General features: G+C 36.5%; 1 protein-coding gene across 16 annotated transcripts in view; it reads right to left on the minus strand.

Annotated features, from left to right (window-relative positions):
• Positions 1–11,871, minus strand: part of NMNAT3 (nicotinamide nucleotide adenylyltransferase 3) — a 77,298-nt gene extending 65,427 nt beyond the window's left edge. For 3 of the 16 annotated variants that reach the window (XM_058188230.1, XM_058188228.1, XM_058188229.1), the window contains exon 1: positions 11,345–11,569. Coding sequence is in view for 1 of the 16 variants with exons in the window: in XM_058188219.1 (XP_058044202.1) it covers positions 11,749–11,758 (10 nt within the window). In the remaining 15 variants the exon portion in view is untranslated. Of the gene's footprint in view, positions 1–11,344; positions 11,576–11,748 lie in introns of those variants that run through there. The other 13 variants (XR_009155719.1, XM_058188227.1, XM_058188226.1 and 10 more) reach the window with 10 other exon arrangements.
• Between the last annotated feature and the right edge of the window lie 10,364 nt (positions 11,872–22,235).

The raw sequence follows: 22,235 nt of genomic DNA on the forward strand, positions 1-22,235 counted from the left end.
TTTTGCTAAAAATGGGAGTTGGGTTCCTTCATTCCTAACACCCAAGCTGGGAGAGGTCTGATGTAAGTCCAGGTTGCATCTTGCTTTTATATTTTTCCCATATTCACCAAAGATTTGAAAAATTATGTTGCAAGAATGGAGTAGTAGAGATAGCAAGCTTTCTTACTTTAGCATGGCATCTTATCTGGCTATGGAAATAATGCAACTCAGCTATTTCTGCCACAATGAACACACTGGGGTCTGCTTTGAGTACTCTTTTAAGAATCCTATTCTTAAATAGGATTAAGTAATCCTATTACTCCTCTCATTATTTTTACATGTACTTTTTACTATTCCTCTGAAAATAATAATAGGCACATGAATATCTTTGCCCTATTTAACTGCTTTTGTGTTTATGTCAACTGTTAACAAACTAAATACCAATCAGAATGTAATTAAACGTTTCATTTTAATTTTAAAAACACACCAGATGCAATATTGATTTGGTATGCATTATTACATTACCTCAGAGGCTTAATCAAGCAAATTAAGCTCCTAGGTACTCTTAGAAAATATTAAGATATAACTAAAGTGATATTTTCCACTTTATCATGTTAACTAATTTTGACATAGGCGTAGTATTACACTATAAGAATACGTACTGAGACTTCCGCTGGCAACGCAGGCTTCGCGGACGTTCCTTTGGGATCGTCTGCCCTGGGTTTCGTCAAACCGTCCCTGACAGCGTAAATGGGCTGTCAAACGGTTTGCAATTCTCTCCCCCGGTTGAAGGGGGAGGGAAGAGGGGTCAGGTTTTGGGTAGAGCTCCCCGGGATCCCCTGGAATTTAACCAGGGATCAAGGCGAGCTCCCTTTAGCCTGACGAAACTCCGTGCCCAGGGTGCTTCTGTTTATACAGAACGAGAAGCCGCGACCATCTCTGTGTCAAGATTTATTCCTAAAAGAGAATTCAACACAGACAGAACAGAGCAGGAGGACTAGCAAGAATTTGCAAGTAATAAATCTTAACTTCAGTTCTTAAATAGCTTTCCTTTGAATTTACTTTCAACTTGAGTGGATCTAAAATGGCGTTTGCAATATACAAAGGAAAGCGAAACTATAAAGAAGAAGAGCATAACAAGCTATTTTTTTAAAATGGAATGAACAAGAACTGTTAATGATTTTTTTCTCCTTTTACCTTTTTCTTTATCATAATGTTTAAGAAGAAAAGTTTATTGATTTCTTTTAGATTTTACAGTTTATGAATGGCTCTTAAGCAAACAGAACTAACTATTAAAATCTTGCAAACTTCTTCATTTCAAATATGGAATTTTTTTTTTTTTTTAATAGAGAATTTGCAAGTAATAAATCTTAACTTCAGTTCTTAAATAGCTTTCCTTTGAACTAACTTTCAACCTGAGTGGATCTAAAATGGCGTTTGCAATATACAAAGGAAAGCGAAATTATAAAGAAGAAGAGCATAACAAGCTAACAAGAATTGTTAATGATTTTTTTCTCCTTTTACCTTTTTCTTTATTACAATGTTTAAGAAGAAAAGTTTATTGGAATTTTTTTTCCCCTCTCTTTTTGGTAGATTTTACAGTTTAGGAATGATTCTTAAGCAAACAGAGCTAATTATTAAAATCTTGCAAACTTCTTCATTTCAAATATGGAATTTTTTTTTAATTATTATTATTACTTTTTCTTTTTTTTAATAGGAACTTTTGGAGGCTTATCTTTTCTTAATAAGTTTTTAAACAAGAGATTTTTACACCAATATATTAAAGATTGGAAAGTCTTTATTGCTAGATGTTAAGTTGATTGATGAGCAGATGGTGGAAAAGGTATAAGAAAATGTGTAAGGAAATGTGTAAGATAGAAGACAAGGGGAAGGAGAATGCTTAAGATGTGATTTTGATGGTATTTTTTTTTTTAACATATATATATAGGGTTTAATTTTTATAACTGACATATTTTAGGTATATCACTATTTGATATATGTGAGGTATAAAGGAATGGGAAGATGGAATATTGTTTAACCCTTGGAGGATAGAAAAATTTATGGATGTAATGTTGGTATCTGGTTAAATAGAATTTGTTATAATTGATATATTTTGGCTATAAGTTATAATTTTAATAATGTTATCTGACAGATGTATGAAATATTAATATTAGCAATGTTATTTGATTTATGTAAGTGATATTAAAGATATGAGAAGATAGAATATTGTTTACTTTTGGAGATTGGATAAAAATTCAAGAACTTAAGCTGGAAATATGAATTATATTTGGGATACTGTTTAAGGAAGAAAGGTATATTATAGAAGAATTTCTGATGAATACTGGAAGATGGAATATCGTTTTGGTCTTGATCGATGAAGATTGGAGATATATTTGGTCTTAATTGATGAATATATTTTATTGATGAACTGGAAATACTAACTTAATTGGAAGATTCTGAAGATTTTAGGAGTGGAATGGACTGATATATAATGGACTGGAAGAAGAATGTACTTTTCTGTTTTTGGAAGGGGAGTTAAGGTCTTAGAGAGAGGAGTGACTATGGATTTGACTTATGTTGTATTTTAATTTATGATTGTTAATTTTATACCCTGTACTTTGTTCTGGGAAGTCTCGGGGGGCGGGAGGGGGAAGGGGGGAGAGGGGGGGAGATGAAGGATCAATGTAAAGGAATGATTGAAGATATGTAATTAAGAAATAGAAATAATTTGAAATGAAAGCGGGCTGCTCAGCTGCCATTTCAGAAGGGAATGAAGAGGAGAGGAGGAGTGAAGGAAGAAAGTAGGTAGGAAGAGAGAGGTAGAAAAGGGGAAAGGAGAGGAAGAAGAAAGGGAAAGAGAGGGTTAGAAAGGGTGGAAGAGAAGAGTAGGGAAAGAGGAGAGGACGTAGAAAAGTGAAGGAGAGGAAGGATGAAGAAAGTAGAAGAAAGTAGAGAAGGGAGGAGGAAAGGTTTGTTAAGGAAGGAAGTGGTAGCTGGGCAGGTCCGAATAAGTAACAAATGAAAATTTAATGACTAATGTTGAATAAGAGACTGTATATTGAATAGGTTGTTGGAAAATGAAAATAAAACTTTAAAAAAAGAATACGTACTATATAGATGGATACTTTAAAACCTTGTTGGCAGATCCTTTCATTTAAGGATTTTTCTGTAAAAAGACAACTGACAACCCATCTTTCTAGGTGGGCATTTCTTAACCCATTTAGTTAGAATTTGTCCAGATTAGTCCTGGGAAAAACAGAATGGAAAATACCTTAGACCTTTTTATCCCAAGCTCAGTAATACAGACCATAGCAAAATTTGGCTAATTTTAAAGAAAAAAAAAAGAGAGAGATAATTGTTCAACCAGTCTTCCATGTGGGTGAGGTTTAATGAGAAATATTCTTGTGAAACATGGCAGTACATTCTTAGATAAAAGGAATTTATTATCTCCTACTTTGTCACAGAACCTACCTAGGAAGCAAGCATATAATTAATAGCAAGGATGGACACATCTAGATAAACTCAGTGAATCTTAATTTTCAGGAGCTAGGCATAAGAGATCAATACTCAGAGAAAGCAAATAATTACATTCAAAAATGTATAAAAATTTGAACATGATTTCTAAGATTTTCAAAACCTCTGGAGAAAGACCCCACATTTATAAATAACTGTTTGCAACTTATTTTTGTTTACAACTTTTGCAACTTATTTCATATAAAATCTTTTAATGTTCTGTGCCCTAACTGCAAATTCTTCTTTTTCTGTTATAATTATTTATAATTTCTTCTTCACAGTGAGCATAAATTAGCTAGGGCTGAACCATGAATTCCAACAGTAATCCAACACCTGCAGAGAAAAGAAATTATTGAATGCAACATATTAATTGTAAGCCGTCTACAGCAGCAGGAGAGATTAAATCTAAATTTTGTTTTATAATACTATTCAGTTGCAAACAACATGTTACACATCAACGCAGTACAGCCCCTGTGATGATTTATATGAGTATGTGTTAGACAAAGTTAATATGAATTTTAAATAAAAAGGAGCTGGAAGGCCTTAACCTCTTCTTCACTCACAGTTTTTATCTTCCAAATTATCTGCTGTAGTTTTTCTCTACTTTGCAATATTCCAGAAACAGAAATCTAGAATAAATAATGGGATGCAGTAATTAAATATTATAGGAGGAAGATAACTGATTCAGAAAATCTCAGTTCGTTTTCCCATAAGGATGGGCTATACCAAGCTATTTTTCACCACTATAATGAAATGTAATCCCATTCTGGGACTAGGTCAAGGAAGATCCCAATATCTCATTATAGCAAGATAGAACTATGAAATAAAACAAGGAGACGTTAGTCTGGGAATATACTTTTTACTAGAAAAGGGAGACTAAAAACTGGAAGCAGTCTATATTTTAGACAGGCAGTGGTGAAATCCAATTTTTTTTTACTACCGGTAGGTGTGGCAGGGGAAAGATACTGCAAAATCTCCATTCCAACCCCAGTCCAGGGGAAGGATATTGCAAAATCCCCATTCCCTCCCCACTCCTGGGAAAAGGATATTGCAAAATCTCCATTCCCACCCCACTCTGGGACCAGCCAGAGGTGGTATTTGCTGGTTCTCCGAACTACTCCAAATTTCTGCTATTAGTTCTCCAGAACGTGTCAGAACCTGCTGGATTTCACCCCTGAATTTAGGCCAGTTGTTTCAACCTTAGCAATTTTAAGTTGTATGCAGTTCAACTCCCCGAATTTCCCAGCTAGCATGGAATTCTGGGAGCTGAATCTAGGGTTAACATTTCTAAGTCTGAGAAACACTGCTTTAAACTGATTTTAATTATTGAAAATCTTAAGTGGTTTATAAAGAACAAACATGCTGCCAGAGACTGAACTACCTTGCAGTTTTGGTAATTCCTGTGTATGTTAGTTACATTGCAGTTTAAAGCCTAATATGGGGGAATAGGAAAAATATTTCCACTTCTGAGTTTAACGGGACTGCTGGATACTAGAAGTCAATATTTTGTCCATCCCTACTATAACAGAATTTCTACCCAACAGATGGAAAAATCCATCTGATGAGTATTCTGTCCAAGAGAAATCTGATCCATAAATCACAGGAGACAAAAGCCAGAAGCATCAGATGGGACCTGTACAAAGTGATTGCACTTGAAAGGGGCTGACTCAGAGGCTACCGGCATTAACACAAGAGACACACTAGTTAGGGCATGTTGGACAGAATTGTATCTCAAAGCCAGCAATCTGAAAGTTAAAAAAAAAGTTAAAAAAAGTTAAAAAAAGGGCCTCTGGTGGCTCAGGCTGGTAAGACAGTCTGTTATTAACAGCAGCTGATTGCAATTACTGCAGGTTCAAGTCCCACCAGGCCCAAGGTTGACTCAGCCTTCCATCCTTTATAAGGTAGGTAAAATGAGGACCCAGATTGTTGGGGGCAATAAAAGTTGACTTTGTATATAATATACAAATAGATGAAGACTATTGCTTGACATAGTGTAAGCCGCCCTGAGTCTTCGGAGAAGGGCGGGATATAAATGCAAAAAAACCCAACAACAACACTTTAGCCCTAGATGGAGAGATGTACAGGTGATGTCCTGACAGCGACTATTCAGTTATGATGGTGACGAGAAAGGGACAGATATACAACCTTTGCAGCATCTCTCTCTCTCTCTCTCTCTCACTGTCACATGTTCACCATTATAGTCAGTTTAGTTCATGTTCTGTGTTTGACATGTTTTCCCCTCCTCCCTTGCAGAGGGTAAGGATTATCTAAGCAAGCTGTCTCTTCCTGAGCTGCTTTTGGCAGGGTAGCACATTCCTAAAAAGTTCTATCCACAAATTAAAAAGTTCAGCCCTGTGACCTTAAGTAGTTGATTAGAACCCTAGGGCTGGCTCATTCTGCTGCCTGACACTGACAAGACTCTAATCAATTTCATTCCAAAGGCTTTTGCTTGCCTCCTAAGAAGCTTTCAGGAAGCACTCTAGGCAAACAGTGGGCATTACCATATGCCTTTCACTGCACATTCCGTCTTGTGTACCCACTTATTCTCTTGCAATCCTTTCTTCTTCAATGAATGTAAATACAAACATCAATTCTTTTCTTGTTAATTATCCCAGCACCAGGGTGAGCATTCCAAAGGAGTGAGGAAAAAGGGCTGCAAGATTTACCCCTTTACCTGGATTCCTCATGAGTAAAGTTCTGGAAATGTTCCCTGCCATTTGGATTCACGTGGCTGTTTGGCGTATCTTTCTAGTGCTGTAAAGCAAGGGTGTCAAACTCGCGACAACACATTGTCATCACGTGATGTATCACAACTTTTTTCTTCTTCGCTAAAACGGGGGTGGGGGTTGCCAGCACATGATGCATCCGGCCTGTGGGCCGCGAGTTTGACACACCTGCTGTAAAGCAAAGGAAAGCTAAAACAAAATTACTGTATAAGCACATTTGTGGTTACATGATTTTTCACTTAGTGACCACTTTTCTGATTGAATTATGATGCTCCCTAAACAAGGACCACCTGTAGATGGTAAGAAACTCTGAAATGATCCAAGTGCAGAAACATGACAAAGGAATCTTCCTGGGCCTACAAGAGATCAATATACATTCCTAACAATACAAAACACCTATGCAGAGGATACAGGAGAAAGCCACATCAAAAATTGCTCAGAACCAAGACAATTTTCACCAATACATAAAACTAGCTACAAATTCATCTGCTCTCCAAACACACGCAAAGAGGAAATAATGTTTTGATTAGACAAACGTATAAAAATAAGTCATTTTGCAGCTGTGTGTTATTAAGTATGTTGAAAAACATTCTGGTACTATTTAGTATTTATTTTGGGGACTAACTGTATATTGTAAAGATTCTACCAAATTATGGGAAATGTCTTTGCAAATCAGTGGTACTATAGTATGTTTTAAGACATACTATATATGTCTTATATACATACTATATATGCTCATATACAGTATATCTCAATGAGAAATAAGTCAGTTTGGCCTATTAAGCTAGAAATCAGGAGATGAGTTCTAGTCCTGCCTTAGATATGAAGGACTGCTGGGTGGCTTTGGACCTGTCATTCTCTGGTTAACCCACCTCACGGAGTTATTGCCATGGGGCAAATAGGAGGAAGGAGTATTAGATATGTTCACTGAAACGAATCAAGGAGAGAAGCAACCTAGAACTAAGGAGAAATTTCCTGACAGTTAGAACAATTAATCATTGGAACAACTTGCTTCCAGAAGTTATGAAAGCTCCAACACTGGAAGTTTTTAAGAAGATATTGGTTAACCATTTGTCTGAAGTGGTGTAGGGGTTCCTGCCTAGGCAGGGGGTTGGATTAGAAGACCTTCAAGGTCCCTTCCAACTCTGTTATCCTGTTATTCATCGGGATAATGCCCTGTACACCTCTACTCTGCACTTCCCAAATTTTGCTCAATACCATCTATTATATCCTTTCATCAAAAATTCCCATGCTGGAGCAATTAAGAAACTAACCCACCATTTAGTTCTTACATTTACACTTTACCTTCTCTTTAGTATGGAACAGAAATAGAATGATTCCAATCATCAAGGCCAGATGCATCGGTTAAACAAATCACATTGTCGCAGCAATTTTAACATTTTTGAGTCATACTATCTAAACTTACAGTCTTGCCATTTTTGTAATAATCTGTTTCCTGTTGTTTAATTTTTATTCATTCATTAAGTAGCTCAATACATAGCATGTACTCCTCTACGTCTCTCTACAACTGTAAAGCAGGTTGGCCTGAGAAAGAATAAGTGGCTCAAAATCACCCAATATAAAGGAGATTATTGCAAATCTGTCTGAATGTCAGCAAAAACAGAACAGGTATTGGGTGAGAGGCCAACTAAAGAAAGGTTAAATTTGAAAATAGATCAGATTTGGCTGGATCAGTAGGGTAAAACATTCCAGAAAAAAAAATCCCTCAATATATTTCTACAGAAGAAGCAGTGGACAGTGCCTCAGAATGTTTCCTGTTTCCCAGTGCATACAAAATAATAGACACAAAGCATTATTTTATACAGCTCTTCATACAGAAGAAAATACAACTTCCTCCTAGAGACACTGCAAGTAAGGGATTTCCAAAGGGATTGGAAAAAAATCTAGAATTCATGCCCTCTCCTCTACTTTGCTGTTCTTTCCAACTCAATGGAACGTTGGAAATAAATCATGAAAATGTTCCAAAGTCTGTATATACTACCAACTATCTGTCCATCATAACACAACAGAAAAGAATGAGAGTAAATTTGATGAAGAAGCAAACTAATGAAGTTGAACAATATAAATATTGTTTATTTGTATTGGCCAGCTAGAAATTGCATTAAAAATAACAACAACATTATTATTGGGGTCGGTTCTCTCGCCTCTCCTGTTCAACATCTATATGAAGCCGCTGGGTGAGGTTATCCGTGGTTTCGGGGTGGATTATCATCTGTACGCTGATGATACTCAGCTGTACATTTCCACCCCGAACCACCCCAACGAAGCTGTCGAGGTGATGGACCGGTGTCTTGAGGCTGTGCGGGTCTGGATGGAAAGGAATAGGCTCCAACTCAACCCTACCAAGACAGAGTGGCTGTGGGTTCCGGTGTCCCGGTACAGTCAGTTTACGCCTTTGCTGACTGTGGGGGGTGAAGTTCTGACCCCCAGGGGAAGGGTGTGCAACTTGGGCGTTCTCCTGGACAATTGGCTGTCTTTAGAAGAACATTTGACGGCCGTCGCCAGGGGAGCATTTTATCAGATGCGCCAGTTGCGCCCCTTTCTTGACCGGGACTCCTTACGCACGGTCACTCACGCCCTCGTTACCTCTCGCCTGGACTATTGCAATGCTCTCTACATGGTGCTCCCCTTGAAGAGCACCAGGAGGCTCCAGCTAGTCCAGAATGCGGCTGCGCGGGTAATTGTGAGAGCATCACGGTGCTCCCATATAACACCTATCCTGCACAGCCTGCACTGGCTGCCGGTAGCCTTCCGGGTGCAATTCAAGGTGTTAGTGCTCACCTTTAAAGCGCTCCATGGCTTAGGACCGGGCTATTTACGAGACCGCCTTCTGCCGATAGCCTCCCAACGACCTGTGCGCTCCCACAGAGCGGGCCTGCTCCGGGTGCCATCAGCCAAACAGTGCCGGCTGGTGACCCCCAGGGGGAGAGCCTTCTCTGTGGCAGCACCGACCCTATGGAGTGAGTTACCTCCAGGGTTACGCCAACTTCCCGACCTCCGTACCTTCAAGCGGGAACTGAAGACTCTGCTATTCAATCGGGCGGGACTTGCCTAAATATTATTTTAATTTAATATTTTAGTTTAACTTAATTTTAATTGAATTTTAAATTGTATTAATCTATTTATAATTTTATATTTTAGGGTTTTATATCGGTCTTTTGACCATTTTAGTTTTTAATTGGCCGGTTAAACATTTCATTTTAAATGTATTTTAAATTTATTGTGTACCTATGTGTTTTAATAAGGCTGTACACTGCCCTGAGTCCTTCGGGAGAAGGGCGGTCTAGAAATCTAATAAATAAATAAACAAAACCCCCGGAAAAATTACCCTAATACATCTCGATGGAAGAGAACGCTGAGTAGCTGCTTGGAATGTCTCAATTACCAATATTCCATTCTTCAGTTTTCCTCTCTTCTTCTTCACCTCATATGGAGGCCGAATCACTGCAATTAAGGGCACTGCAATTTTTTTTAAAAAAAATAACCTCTAAAAGTTGCGCATTCTGTGCATTTTTCCTTCTTTTTAAATATCAGCAATCTAATTCAAGCAAGGAAATCACCATTTTTCTTAGTACTGTTAAATAAATGAATCGGAAATTCTTGGTGATCTACTCCACAAAGCTATCTATTATGTTTGCTCAAGAGATGCCATACCTTCAGACACTTCTACTACTTTTCCATCACCTCCAAAAGAAAGCAGTTGAAACTAGTGCTGCAAACAAAAAGGCTTTTTAAAAATATCTCTGGTACAAGAAACATAACATGGCAAGCAGACAAGATTGCCATTATATGAAATTAATTAGATAAAAGCCCCTGGTATGTTTTCTAAACTATTCAGATAGTTTAGAATTAATGCATATTATAATCACTTACTTTGCAAGTTAAAATGATAGTGATTTTTCAGCATGTACAAGAATAATACTATGCAGAATACAAGACTTATGATCAATGGATCTGTTTTTAGCTAAGAAGGGTAGTAATTCTGATAGTCAGTATTTAGTACTGCAGAAGCAATATTTTTCTTATCACCAATAATCATAATTCTCAGTGATGAAGTAATATTTTACATTCCTTAGGCACTTTTGGCAAACCAGTTTATCAGGCAGAATAGATGACAGTCACTAGCAGAACTGTCCTAATATTCTACATAAGTGGATCTACTTCTATGTCAGATTAAATTAAGTGAAAAATCCAACTTCTTCATGGGTGACTAATAGATATATTTGTATTCTGTCAGATATGAGCGGGAGCATTTACATGTATATAGAGAGAAGCATTTTTAGTAACGATTGTGTTTTAAAGTACTAAATACTTTTCAATTTCCATTCTTAAAAAAAAGCTTTATATGATGCAGATCATTCAGATCATTTTTACGAATTTAAATATTTGTTCCCACTTTCCAAGCAGTGATGTGGCTAACATTTTTCAGCCTACATTTTTATCGTCTACATAGAAATACTCTTTTTTTCAGCCTTTCTAGAACCACTGGGTTAAATTTTAAGAACTAAGGATGTTTTCTTTCCTACAGTATCAAATTACATCTGCAAACTATTTTAGTCTGCGCAAACATAAATTCTAGAGCTCAAGGTCCTATAAAAAGTTCACTGGCTTAAAAATGGAAAGAGCTAGCAGGTATTTTTAAAAACTCATATTAGTATAAAACATTTATATTTCATTCATTCCTGTTTTTATTTTAGTGAAAACCCTAAACATAACATATGCTACACAGAAGGGATGACATTAATTCAACAGATAGTATTTCAATGACTTATAAATGTAAACATGCGGAAAACAATCTAGACGCTTGGCTAACATCACAGATGGCATTGAGATATTAAACAAATGCAACAATAACAATCTCCCCTTTGCTTTGTATTTTGTACTAAAGGTTGGTATTAACAACCTGCAGTAAGGTCTGGTGTGCACAGATATCTATATCTATATATAATTTAAAAAACAGTTAAGAATAAACAGCAAATGTGTTATCAGCATAAATCGACTGGGTTCCAAATGTAATTGAAACCACCACTCTTATCCAATCTGGTCCTTTGCAGAAGTCATTAATCCAGATGAGAAAAGCCATTTGTTAATTACAAAGAGTTCACCTGCTTTTTATGGCCATTGACATACCGGGCCCTTAAAAGCCGTTAGCCCCATTGCCTTAATGAAAGCGTTTTTTCTTCATATTGCCTCTCACTCCCGAGGACATCCCCGTGTCAACAATCGCTCATTTTAAATGTTCTCTTTTTAGCCTAAAGTGAAAGCCTGCCGCGTTCTCAGGCTGCCTATGACCTAGAGGTAGAGCCTTAAAAGGTCAAGTGGAAATCCAAGGCCGAGAGCTTCGAGAAGGTTTGTCGCTGACGCTGAACGGTTTAATTTCACTTTTGAAGAACAGCCCTTCCTCATTCCGGTCTTGCCTCCCCTTCCTTAGCGCAGGGAAAACGCGGTCGCACACCCGCTTTCCGAAGCCTCCTTTGCGACCAGCCTCCCGCCCCCTTCGGCTCCTTACCAGCCTGCATCGCCCAAGCGGGGCATAAGATTTGAATCTCCTTGCCCTCCCTTACCAGCCAGAGTCAATATCGCTAATCTCCGCCGAGTCCTTTCACCTTCCCGAACTTGATCACAGTTCTGCCCCTCGAAGGGAGGTGCTGTTCCCAGACGGGCACGGCGGAGTGGAGTTTGAACGTTAACAAACGTAAATTTAATTGAGTTTTACGCATGGTTACCTTAACATATATTCTCGCTTCTGCTTTTCTGTGTTCAGCGCTAGTGCAAAAATAGTTCCTAAATTCTGTAGTATTCGCTGGTTGCGCTGCACTCTTTACTTTTTTTTTCTTTCCTAAGAAGAGAAATACAACGGAGCAATTGTTAGGGGACAAATTTTGACTCCTAATATTGTATTGGGAGATCCATGATTTGGGAATACAGTATGGTCAAAGTCCTGGATGAAACCAACCCATACCTTTGTGTCCCTAAATTTCTCTTCATCTCACTCGCAGTCCAAGAATGATAGAGCCTTCATTGTCTATGGCTGTACCATTGTTAAACCAGCATTTCCCTTTGCCTTTTACTATGATACCACCCAAGGGAAATGCTAAAACATTATCTGTTATCCACCGATTAGTTTGGAAGGAAAGCAGATTATTTCAGTGATCTGAAAGAGAAGCTAGAGTGATAGGGTACAGTTCAGATGGTAAATGTTATGCCTGTGTTTCTTAGGGTTTTTTTTTTTTTTTTAAATTTACATTTATATCCCGCCCTTCTCCGAAGACTCAGGGCGGCTTACAGTGTGTAAGGTTTACACATAATTTTCTGGTAACTGCCAGGATGCCTAAGGAACACTTCAACTCAGCAACTCTGATTTGCTGCCCTTTGAGTTTCCACAAACTGGATATGAATAGAGCCATAGAGTTGGAAGGGATCTAGTGCAATCTCCTGCTTGGATCACGTACTTCTGACATGTTTCTATTTAGTTTGTTTGGAGATGTTATGTCATTGCAAAACATCTAACCTCACTGGGTGACAGTTCATACAATCAGGAAGTTCCTCTAATATCTAACCTGAATTTATTTCTTTATAAATCCAATGGTCCTGGTTCTGCTCTCTGGAGCAATAGAGACTAAGTCCACTTCCTCTTCTGGCTCAAATATATTTTCACATTGCTATATTATCTCCCTTCAGTCAATTCTTCTGAAAGCTAAACATACTCAGATTGTTTAGCTGTTCCTCAAAAACCTTAGTTTCAAAGGCTTTATATTTGGTAGTCCTCTTCTGAATTTACCTTTGACTTCCTTCAATATATTGATCCAATTCGCTATTGCTCCTTTTAAACTGGGGTACTCAAGACCTGCATGCCCCAAATGGGGCATGAACAGCAGAGTGGAGTGAACTAATTATTATGATTGGAATCTGTGTTCCTGTTGATGAAGGCAAAGTAATATTTGACTTTTTAATGGCTACATCAGAGTGCTGGTTCATGTTTAACTTTCGCACATACTATTTCCTAGTCAGGTTTCTCCCTCCCTGTTCTTTTGCCTTTCATTTTTCCTACCATTGCATTTCTCCTTGTTAAATTCTATCCCATTCATTTCAGCTCATTGCTCAAGGTTATGTAGATATCCTTTAACTTAATAGCATTAGATCTTCAGTCAGTTTAGCGTCATCTGCCATTTGTAAATAACTTCTCAACCCTCTCATCCAAATTATTGATAAAAATATTGAACAATGCGAAGCCTGTGAGAAGCCCTGTAGCAATATCCCTGATACTCCAAGCTGAATGAATATCTTTAAGACCATTCAGCCAACTATGAATCAAACTAACAGTTATACCCCAGCTTACATTTTTCCATTTTATTAATGTGAATTTGGACATACAGAATATAAAATAAAACAGTTGAAAGAGATCTGTTTGAGCAGGAGACCTTATACCATTCCAGATAAATGGCTGCCCAAAAAAATGAGTTCCAGGAGTAGCAGTACAGCAAAAAGGATCTAGACTGTCCTTGAAATATTGTGTCTACAATAGTTTGGACACAATATTTTAGGAAGGACATGGGTTAATTATAGTGTGGCCAAATGAGAACAACCAAAATGATAAAGGTTTACGTTATCATGAGCAATGGACTTAAATTAAAAAGAAGAGGATTTCAATTCTACATAAAGAAGAATGTTCTAACAATAAATGTTCAAATGGAACAGGTTGCCTCAGGAACTGGTGGACTCACCTTTCTGAAAATATTTAAATAGAGGCTGAATGGATATCTCTTGGGGATGCTAAAATATTAGATTTCTACTCTGAGTTGAACACTAAAGTTTTTGTTTATTTATGGAATGTACTTTTATGTTGCTGCAATCCAAAAAGATTTTTGGCAGCTTTCTCTTAACAGATACATATTAAAATATCCATGGCAGGAATAAAGCCACTACAAACAGAATAAAAATAAAAACCATACAATCTAAATTATAAATAACCTAAATAGAAATAAAGATGGCAATATTCACATTAGGGTGAAGCTCTCCTAAGCAATTACATTTTAAAAATTTCTAAATGGCCAAAAGGAGGGGACCACTCTGATCTCTTTAATGCTTCCTTGCCTCAGCCCATGAAATCTCCTGAAAATATGACATTTACAGCTGTTTCTCCCTGATAGATTTAAACAGTCAGGCCATGGAATGATATGTGGAACCTTCACCCCACCACTGAAACCCTCGCACTAGCCCCAGAGGAAGTGAGAGTGTGTCCCAGTCTGTCTTTCACTACAGATAAGGTCCTCAAACCACCCTACCTCGCTTTCTATAAAAGGAAAGAAAAGGTAAACCAACTAGATGACACCTTTTCAATATTAACATTCTCTGGATATTACCAGTTATTCTGTGATATATTCTCATCTTTCTAACTTGTTATTTAACAGTAGCAATGTTAATTAAAAAAATTTTGCTTTTGCTTTTTGCTATCCTTGACAGGGCTGTTGATAGGCAGAAAGACAAAATGGAAGAAATGCTCTTGAAATCCAAGACCATAGAAATCAATTAAAGTTTAGCTATTAACTTCATGGGCTCCTTGCCTTTGTTGAAAACCATATATTTTCGTCCCTCTGTGAACAGCAGGAGACATAACATCAATTTTAATTTTGTTAATCCACAATTAAAAAGCACAAAGGGGGGGTTTAATGACATTTTAGAAAAAAATAGCTTCCCAGTTGGCATCTAAATATTCTGTTTTCTTTTAATAAGTTCATTACTATTTAGCTGCCACTTAATTTCAGGGTTTTACTACTTTTTGAAGGGAAGTGTCTGAATACTTTATTACAGTCCGCTACATTTCTGTTGTTAATGTGATTAATCACAGACAGTACTTAAAATCATTATGGTTTGTGAAAACATACAAACAGAAATTTTCAGAAAAGAAATGAAGAGATCATATACAAGAGTCTCTAAATCAACAATAAACCCTACATTAACTCACTTAGCACCACCTCTGTTACAATTAAGTTGCTTTAAAAACTAATTCAAACTTTCAAAGCTCTCTGAAACAAAATGTGAATTAATACAATGCAAATGTTGTGGTAAATAAGTGTTGACCTTTTATAAAATCTTTAAACCTAAACCTTATTTTAAACAGAAATAAAGGCACACTGAAATTGTTCATGTACAGATAATATTGGTTTGAAAACAAGCTAGATCAATGTAATTTCACTACTTTTTCAGTCTGGATAAATGTACGGTGATCTTTTTCTAAATGATGGCTTTTTTCTGATAATGTATGCTGATTTGTTTATGTTTGTAGGACAAATGATATTGTTGGAGGATTGTCTGTTTTAATTTGTTCTAAACAAAGAAAGAAACAACAAGATTTCAGATTTGTTTTCCCAATGCAGAAACTTATGCTTACTCTTTAAAACCCTTTCCAGACTCAGATAATGTTAACAAGTCTTCAATTTATTAAATATTAATTTAAATAGAAGCATTTATCATATGCAACCAATATAATACAATGAAAAGTAAGATAGTAAATAATAATAAAAGACTGAGAATGGGATTTATGAGGGAAAGAAAAAAGCAATATTTACAAAGCCAAATAAATGCTTTTCCAATGACTCATTTGTAATAAGGCTTTTTAAAAATGTTTGGAAAATAAAGTATATGAATGATATTTTATTGCTACAGGAAATTTTATTTATATCAACTTCAGATTTTTATTAGCATTTTATATGTTATAGACAGTAAAATACACCATTATTGGAATATAGAATCAGGATTCTAATGCAAATATTATTTTTCTATTGATTTTGGAGATTAGAGTATATTTCATTGGCTTTCTTTTTTAAAAGGGATAGCACTATCTCTATGTCATTTATGCTAATCACATTTTTAAAGCATGGTTTTGTAGGATGACCCAGAGTATGCCTCCCTGCTGGATATCACAGGACAGGACAGGTAGGTTACAACTGGGACATGGCAGTATCTACCATTTTATGAAGGTGTAATACATCTAGTCTCGGTTTCTTTTAATCAGGTGCTTTCTTCTTCTAAGAAATGTTCAGCAGTCACAACTTGGTGGCACTTTCTTTTGTTTTTTAATAAAATCTAGATTCACACATATTGTCATTATACTGTGGCTGGTTTCATAGGGTAAGTTCATTGTGTTAAGCCACAGTGTGTGGAACAAAACATGATGGCTTGGCCTAGCTTGCACCTAAAGCAAGCTGTAAGTGACAGGGTTCACCTAAAGAGCTAAGCCAAAGCAAATCTCACATGTCAATATGTTTGTTTTTGCCAATAGGCATCTGAGTGGAGGCAAAGAGACATGAAATGACAAGAGACATGAAATGATAAGTACATTAATGGAGGAAAAGCCAAAGAAGCAAGGAATATCAAGTTTAAGACCAGGTTTTTTTTAATCCTAGCCATTCTATTGTATCAGTCAATTCACCCAATAGTCATAGCAAAATGATGTGCAGCAGTGATTGCACTGACAAGGAAATCTATGGTTGCATTAATTCTGGAAGCACAGCTACTATAAAGTATTAATAGCAGGATATATATTGTGTATTATATCAGAGACGATGATGATGATGATTACATGTCATGAAATTTTTGTCAACTATTAATAATTTTTTCCATGATGATCTGTTCCTAACCTGATCTTTCAGCTCTTCCAATGAGCAATGCACTCATTGCTACTATAACTGAGTGAATCTAGTTGCTGCTGGTTGTCCTTTTCTTTCTTTCCATTTTCACAGTAGTAGGGTCTTCCCTAGAGAACTAGTTTTTTGCATAATGTATCTGAAACAGGATAATTCTGTTCTGTTCTGTTCGATTCTATTCTAAAATTTGAGCCTGGTCATTTGTGCCTCAAGTGGTAACTCTGGGTTGATTTGTTCAATTTGTTAGTTGTCTTGACTGACCATTTGGAGTAACACCAAACTTCACAAGGATCAATACTCTTCCTATCTTCATTCTTCCAAATCCAATTTTCATTTCCATAGAGACTCACAGGGAATACGTCTGACTATCATGATTCCAATCTTGGCATCGACACAATATGTTATCTGAATATCTTTTTCAAGGCTTTATTGGTTGCTTTATGTAGGACAAAGAAAAAACTGTGAACCTCTGGTTGGTGTATATTATTATTATTATTATTATTATTATTATTATTATTATTATTATTATTATTATTATTATTATTATTATTATTAACAACACAAAATGACAATATACACATCAAACGAGAAAACTATGCTGGATTTCATATCACAGATCACTAGTCGAACATTTCCCAAGCGTTTAGGACTGCGCGATGTATCGGTGAATTATGAGAGCAGATCCCAGTAAGGTGGCCTTCTGCAGCTGACCAATGGTGATCTTGTCAGTGCCAATCATTTTTAAGTGCTTGCCTAGGTCTTTAGGCACAGCTCCCAGTGTGCCGAGTACCACTGGAACCACCTGCACTGATTTATGCCAGAGTCTCTGCAATTCAATTCTCAAATCTTGATATCTGGTGACTTTTTCAAGTTGTTTCTTATCGATTCTGCTGTCACCAGGTATAGCAATGTCGACTATCCACACTTTTTTCTTTTCCACAATCGTAATATCCGGGGTATTGTATAAGTCTAAACAATAAATAAATAAATAAATACAATTGTGTTCCAAAACTTTATCAGTCTGTATTCGGAAATCCCACAGTAGTGCTCATTTTCAATCACTTTTTCAGGCTTATAATCCCACCAGTTCTTTGCTACAGGCAGATGGTAGTTGTGACACAAGTTCCAGTGGACCATCTGAGCAACTGTGTTGTGACGTTGTTTGTAGTCGGTCTGAGCTATTGTCTTACAACAGCTCAGTATGTGATCAATGGATTCATCCGCTTCTTTGCAGAGTCTGCATTTGGGATCATCAGCAGATTTTTCTATTCTGGCTTTGATTACATTTGTTCTAATGGCTTGTTCTTGGGCTGTAAGAATCAGGCCCTCTGTTTCTTTCTTCAATGTTCCGTTGGTCAGCTATAACCAGGTCTTTTCCTTATCTACTTTTCCTTGGATCTTTTCAAGTAACTGTCCATGTAATGCTTTGTTACACCAGCTGTCAGCTCGAGCTTGCATCGCTGTTTTCCTATATTGATACTTGGTTTGCCATACTTTTAGCAGCTTCCTCTTGTTGACCTCCATCAAAGCTGGTTCAACACTGTCTTTCACATAATCTGCCAGAGCATGTTTTTCTTCTTTGACTGTCTGCTTCACTTGCAAAAATCCTCTGCCGCCTACCTTTCTGGGCAAATATAGCCTGTCAATGTCACTATGCGGGTGCAGCGCATAGTGTATGGTCATCAGTTTTCTTGTTTTTGTATCCAGACTGTCTAGCTCTGCTTGTGTCCAGTTTACAATTCCAGCAGTAAATCTGATAACGGGTATTGCCCAGCTGTTTATAGCCTTGATGGTGTTACCGCCATTCAGTTTACTTTTAAGAAGTTTCCTGACCCTTTGCATGTATTCTTTGCTGACCACATTTTTCACTTGCCCATGCTTGATATTGTCCAGCTGCAGTATGCCCAAGTATTTGTAGGCTTCGGGTTGGTTACACTTGATGGTTTGTCCATTGGGCATTTCAATTCCATCACTTTCTACGATCTTCCCTTTCTTCAGTGCCACTGTGGCGCATTTGTCCAGGCCAAACTCCATGCTGATGTCAGTGCTGAAAATTCGAACTGTATTGGTCAGTGACTGGATTTCAATTTCTGATTTTCCGTATAGCTTCAGGTCATTCATGTACAGCAGGTGAGACAACAACCCATGCAATGATTCATGGTGAAACACAACCGAACGAAGCCTATACCGGCTCAGTCGTTGCCCGGGTTAACAAGGACTGCGTCGGGTGTTGGGGAACCTGGGCATCCGTCAACAAGTGGGCTACAGGCCATGGGTCCCATAGCTGAGCAATCAGGGCATGGGCCTGTAGAGCTACTGGAAGCAGAACAACCTCAGAAGCGGCAGAGATACTTCATGTCAGAGAACCGCAATAATAATAATAATAATAATAATAATAATAATAATAATAATAATAATAATAATAATAATAATAATAATAAATCGCATAATTTGTCAGATGTTTAGACTGGATTTGGCATTTGTATCCACCTACTGAGTCACTCTCAAGGATTTGAAATAAGGAGATGTTGTTTTATGGTATTAAAGATATTTTTGCAGAATGTAAGCTGTTCCAGGTAAAGCTTAATTGCCTTTTGCAATTAACTGGTGATGATTTTGTCAATGCTGATAGTGTTCAAGTGGTGCTCCAGATATTTTAGGATTGCACCGAAAACACCTACTAGTATTATTTTTGCTTTCTTTTGTCACAGTCATTCTACTTCTATATGCAGGACTTTGTGTTTTGCAATTTTATCCAGTTCTTGCTCTACTCTACTGCTACTCCCAGATACTGCCACATCCATTATATCAACATTTTTGTCTTTCTTATTAACAGTTGTTAAGTCAGGGGAGTTATATGGCAGGTGTTTGTCTGTTTGAATCCTAAAGTGCCAAAGTATTTAGTTTCTTCGTTTTCTATTACTTTATATCTATTTTGTAGTCCCACAAGTTCTTGTTTGCAGGCAAATGATTTTTCTTGCAGATAGTCCAGTGCAGAATTATTGTTACATTGTCAAGCCTTTCTTTGTAGACAGTCTGTGCAGCCTTTTTGCAGCAGCTAACTGTATGACTCACTGACTTCACATTCTTTGCAGAGGAGTCATTTGCAACTGCTGTTTTGTCAGTCCTAGCTTTGTATGCATTTGTTTTTAAACCTTGGTCTCTGCAGCCGGAATTAGCCCTTCTGTCTCTTTCTTCAATCTTCCTGCTCTGAGCCATTGCTAGCTTTATTATTTTTATTTTTATAACTTTTTATAACTGCAGGTTCTATGCATAATGCTTCCATCTCCTATTATCTACAGACTGGTGGTGCTGAGAAAAAACAACAACACCTGTCCTAAAATCACCTAGCCAGATTTCATGCCTAAAGGAGAACTACAAATCACAATGTCCCGGTTTCTAATCTGATATTTTACCAGCTACACCAAGCTAGCTCTGATTTCCACAGTACTGTGTTAGGATTTCAAGCAGTTAATTTTCACATCACCCCCACACTTTTCTTACAGTGATTTACAAATGTAAAATAGGGAAACACTCCAAAAACAGGACAAAACTACAGTTGCTGAATTCTATAAGTCCTAGCACATGCATTGCTTGCACTAAACTTGTTTTTTCATCAAATTCACTGATGATGTAAACTGCCTTTGGAAGTAAAAACATGTACACTGATATTTTACTATATCACATTTAAACTAAAGTATATATATATTCAAATACATGTTCCTTTCTTAATTTAACAATGCTGAAAATCTTTCTAATGTTTGTCTAATGGACTTCCTTTTTTCTTTCTACTCTTATCCACAGAATGAAATTAATCAGTTTGTCATAAATTTGCTAGAGGAAATATTTTTTCCAATTTAAAAAAAAGCAAACTTGGACAGGTACCCACAATTTAATTTGGATTCTTTTTTTTTATTAAAAAGTTTTACAAATTTTTTTTAACAAATACATGCCCTCCTCCTCCCTCCACCCCCACCCTCTCCCCTCCCCCTCTTCACCCCTCCTCCACCACCCCCGGACTTCCCAGAGCAAAATACAGGGTATAACATCTAACAATCATACGCTAAATTACGCTAACTATTCATAAACTCCAATCCTTCCCATAGAACCATAACTCCCTTTTCCCATGCGCAAAAGAAAAATATATGCAGATACAATTATTACTTTCTATTCATTCGTAAGCTATTTGATACTTTTTAATCTGATATTTATTTTGAACCTAATCAATCCACCTTCCCCATTCCAATATATATCTTTCTTGTGAATGATCTTTCAAGTACGCTGAAATTTTTGCCATTTCCGCTAAGTTCGCTACTTTTAATGTCCATTCTTCAATAGTAGGCAAATGTTCCTTCTTCCAATATTGCTCCACCAATAGTCTAGCTGCTGATATTAAATTTAAAATTAATTTAATCTCTATTGACGTACAGTCTGTAATTATACCCAAAAGAAACAGTTGCGGGGTAAACTTTATCTTCTTTTTCAAATATTTTGCATAATCCACCAAATCCTTATCCAAAATGCTTTGATTTTTTTACAAGTCCACCATATATGATAATAAGTAGCATCATCACAATCACATCTCCAACATTTAGCTTGCAAATTGGGATACATACACGCCAATTTTTTTGGATCTAAGTACCATCTATAAAACATTTTATAAAAATTTTCTCTTAAATTTTGTGCTCGTGTAAATTTAACATTTGTAACCTAATTTTTTCCCCAAGTTTCCATCATTATAGGTTGCTGAATATTTTGTGCTCATTATATCATACAGTCCTTAACTAATTCCCTTTCAGAATCTATTTCTATCAGTGCATTATATAACTTTTTGATATGTGATTGACTTTGATCTCTAATTTGTTTTACCAAGTTCTCCTCATTTTGCATAATACCAATTTTCTGGTCTTTTCTCCATCTAGCTTGCAGTTGTCCATACTGAAACCAGGTATAATTTATCCTTTCTTCATTCATTACCTTTAAAGGTTTCAATTGTAATTTACCCTCTTCCATAAAAAGAAGTTCTTTATAAATAACCACCTCCTGTTTTTGTTCTATATTTATATTCTCTATCATATGTCTAGGAATTGCCCATATAGGTATTTTGTAATTTAATTTAATAATAATAATAATAATAATAATAATAATAATAATAATAATAATAATAATAATAATAATAATAATAATAATAATAATAATAATATTTTAATTTGTATACCGCCCTTCTCCCGAAGGACTCAGGGCGGTGAACAGGCAGATAAAATATACATACATACAATAATTAAAAACATCCCTTAAAAAACTAATTTAAATGCCCAATATATTAAAAAACGTACTTCCCCATAAAATC

The sequence above is a fragment of the Ahaetulla prasina genome, chromosome 6 (assembly GCF_028640845.1).
Source record: "Ahaetulla prasina isolate Xishuangbanna chromosome 6, ASM2864084v1, whole genome shotgun sequence".
NCBI lineage: Eukaryota > Metazoa > Chordata > Lepidosauria > Squamata > Colubridae > Ahaetulla > Ahaetulla prasina.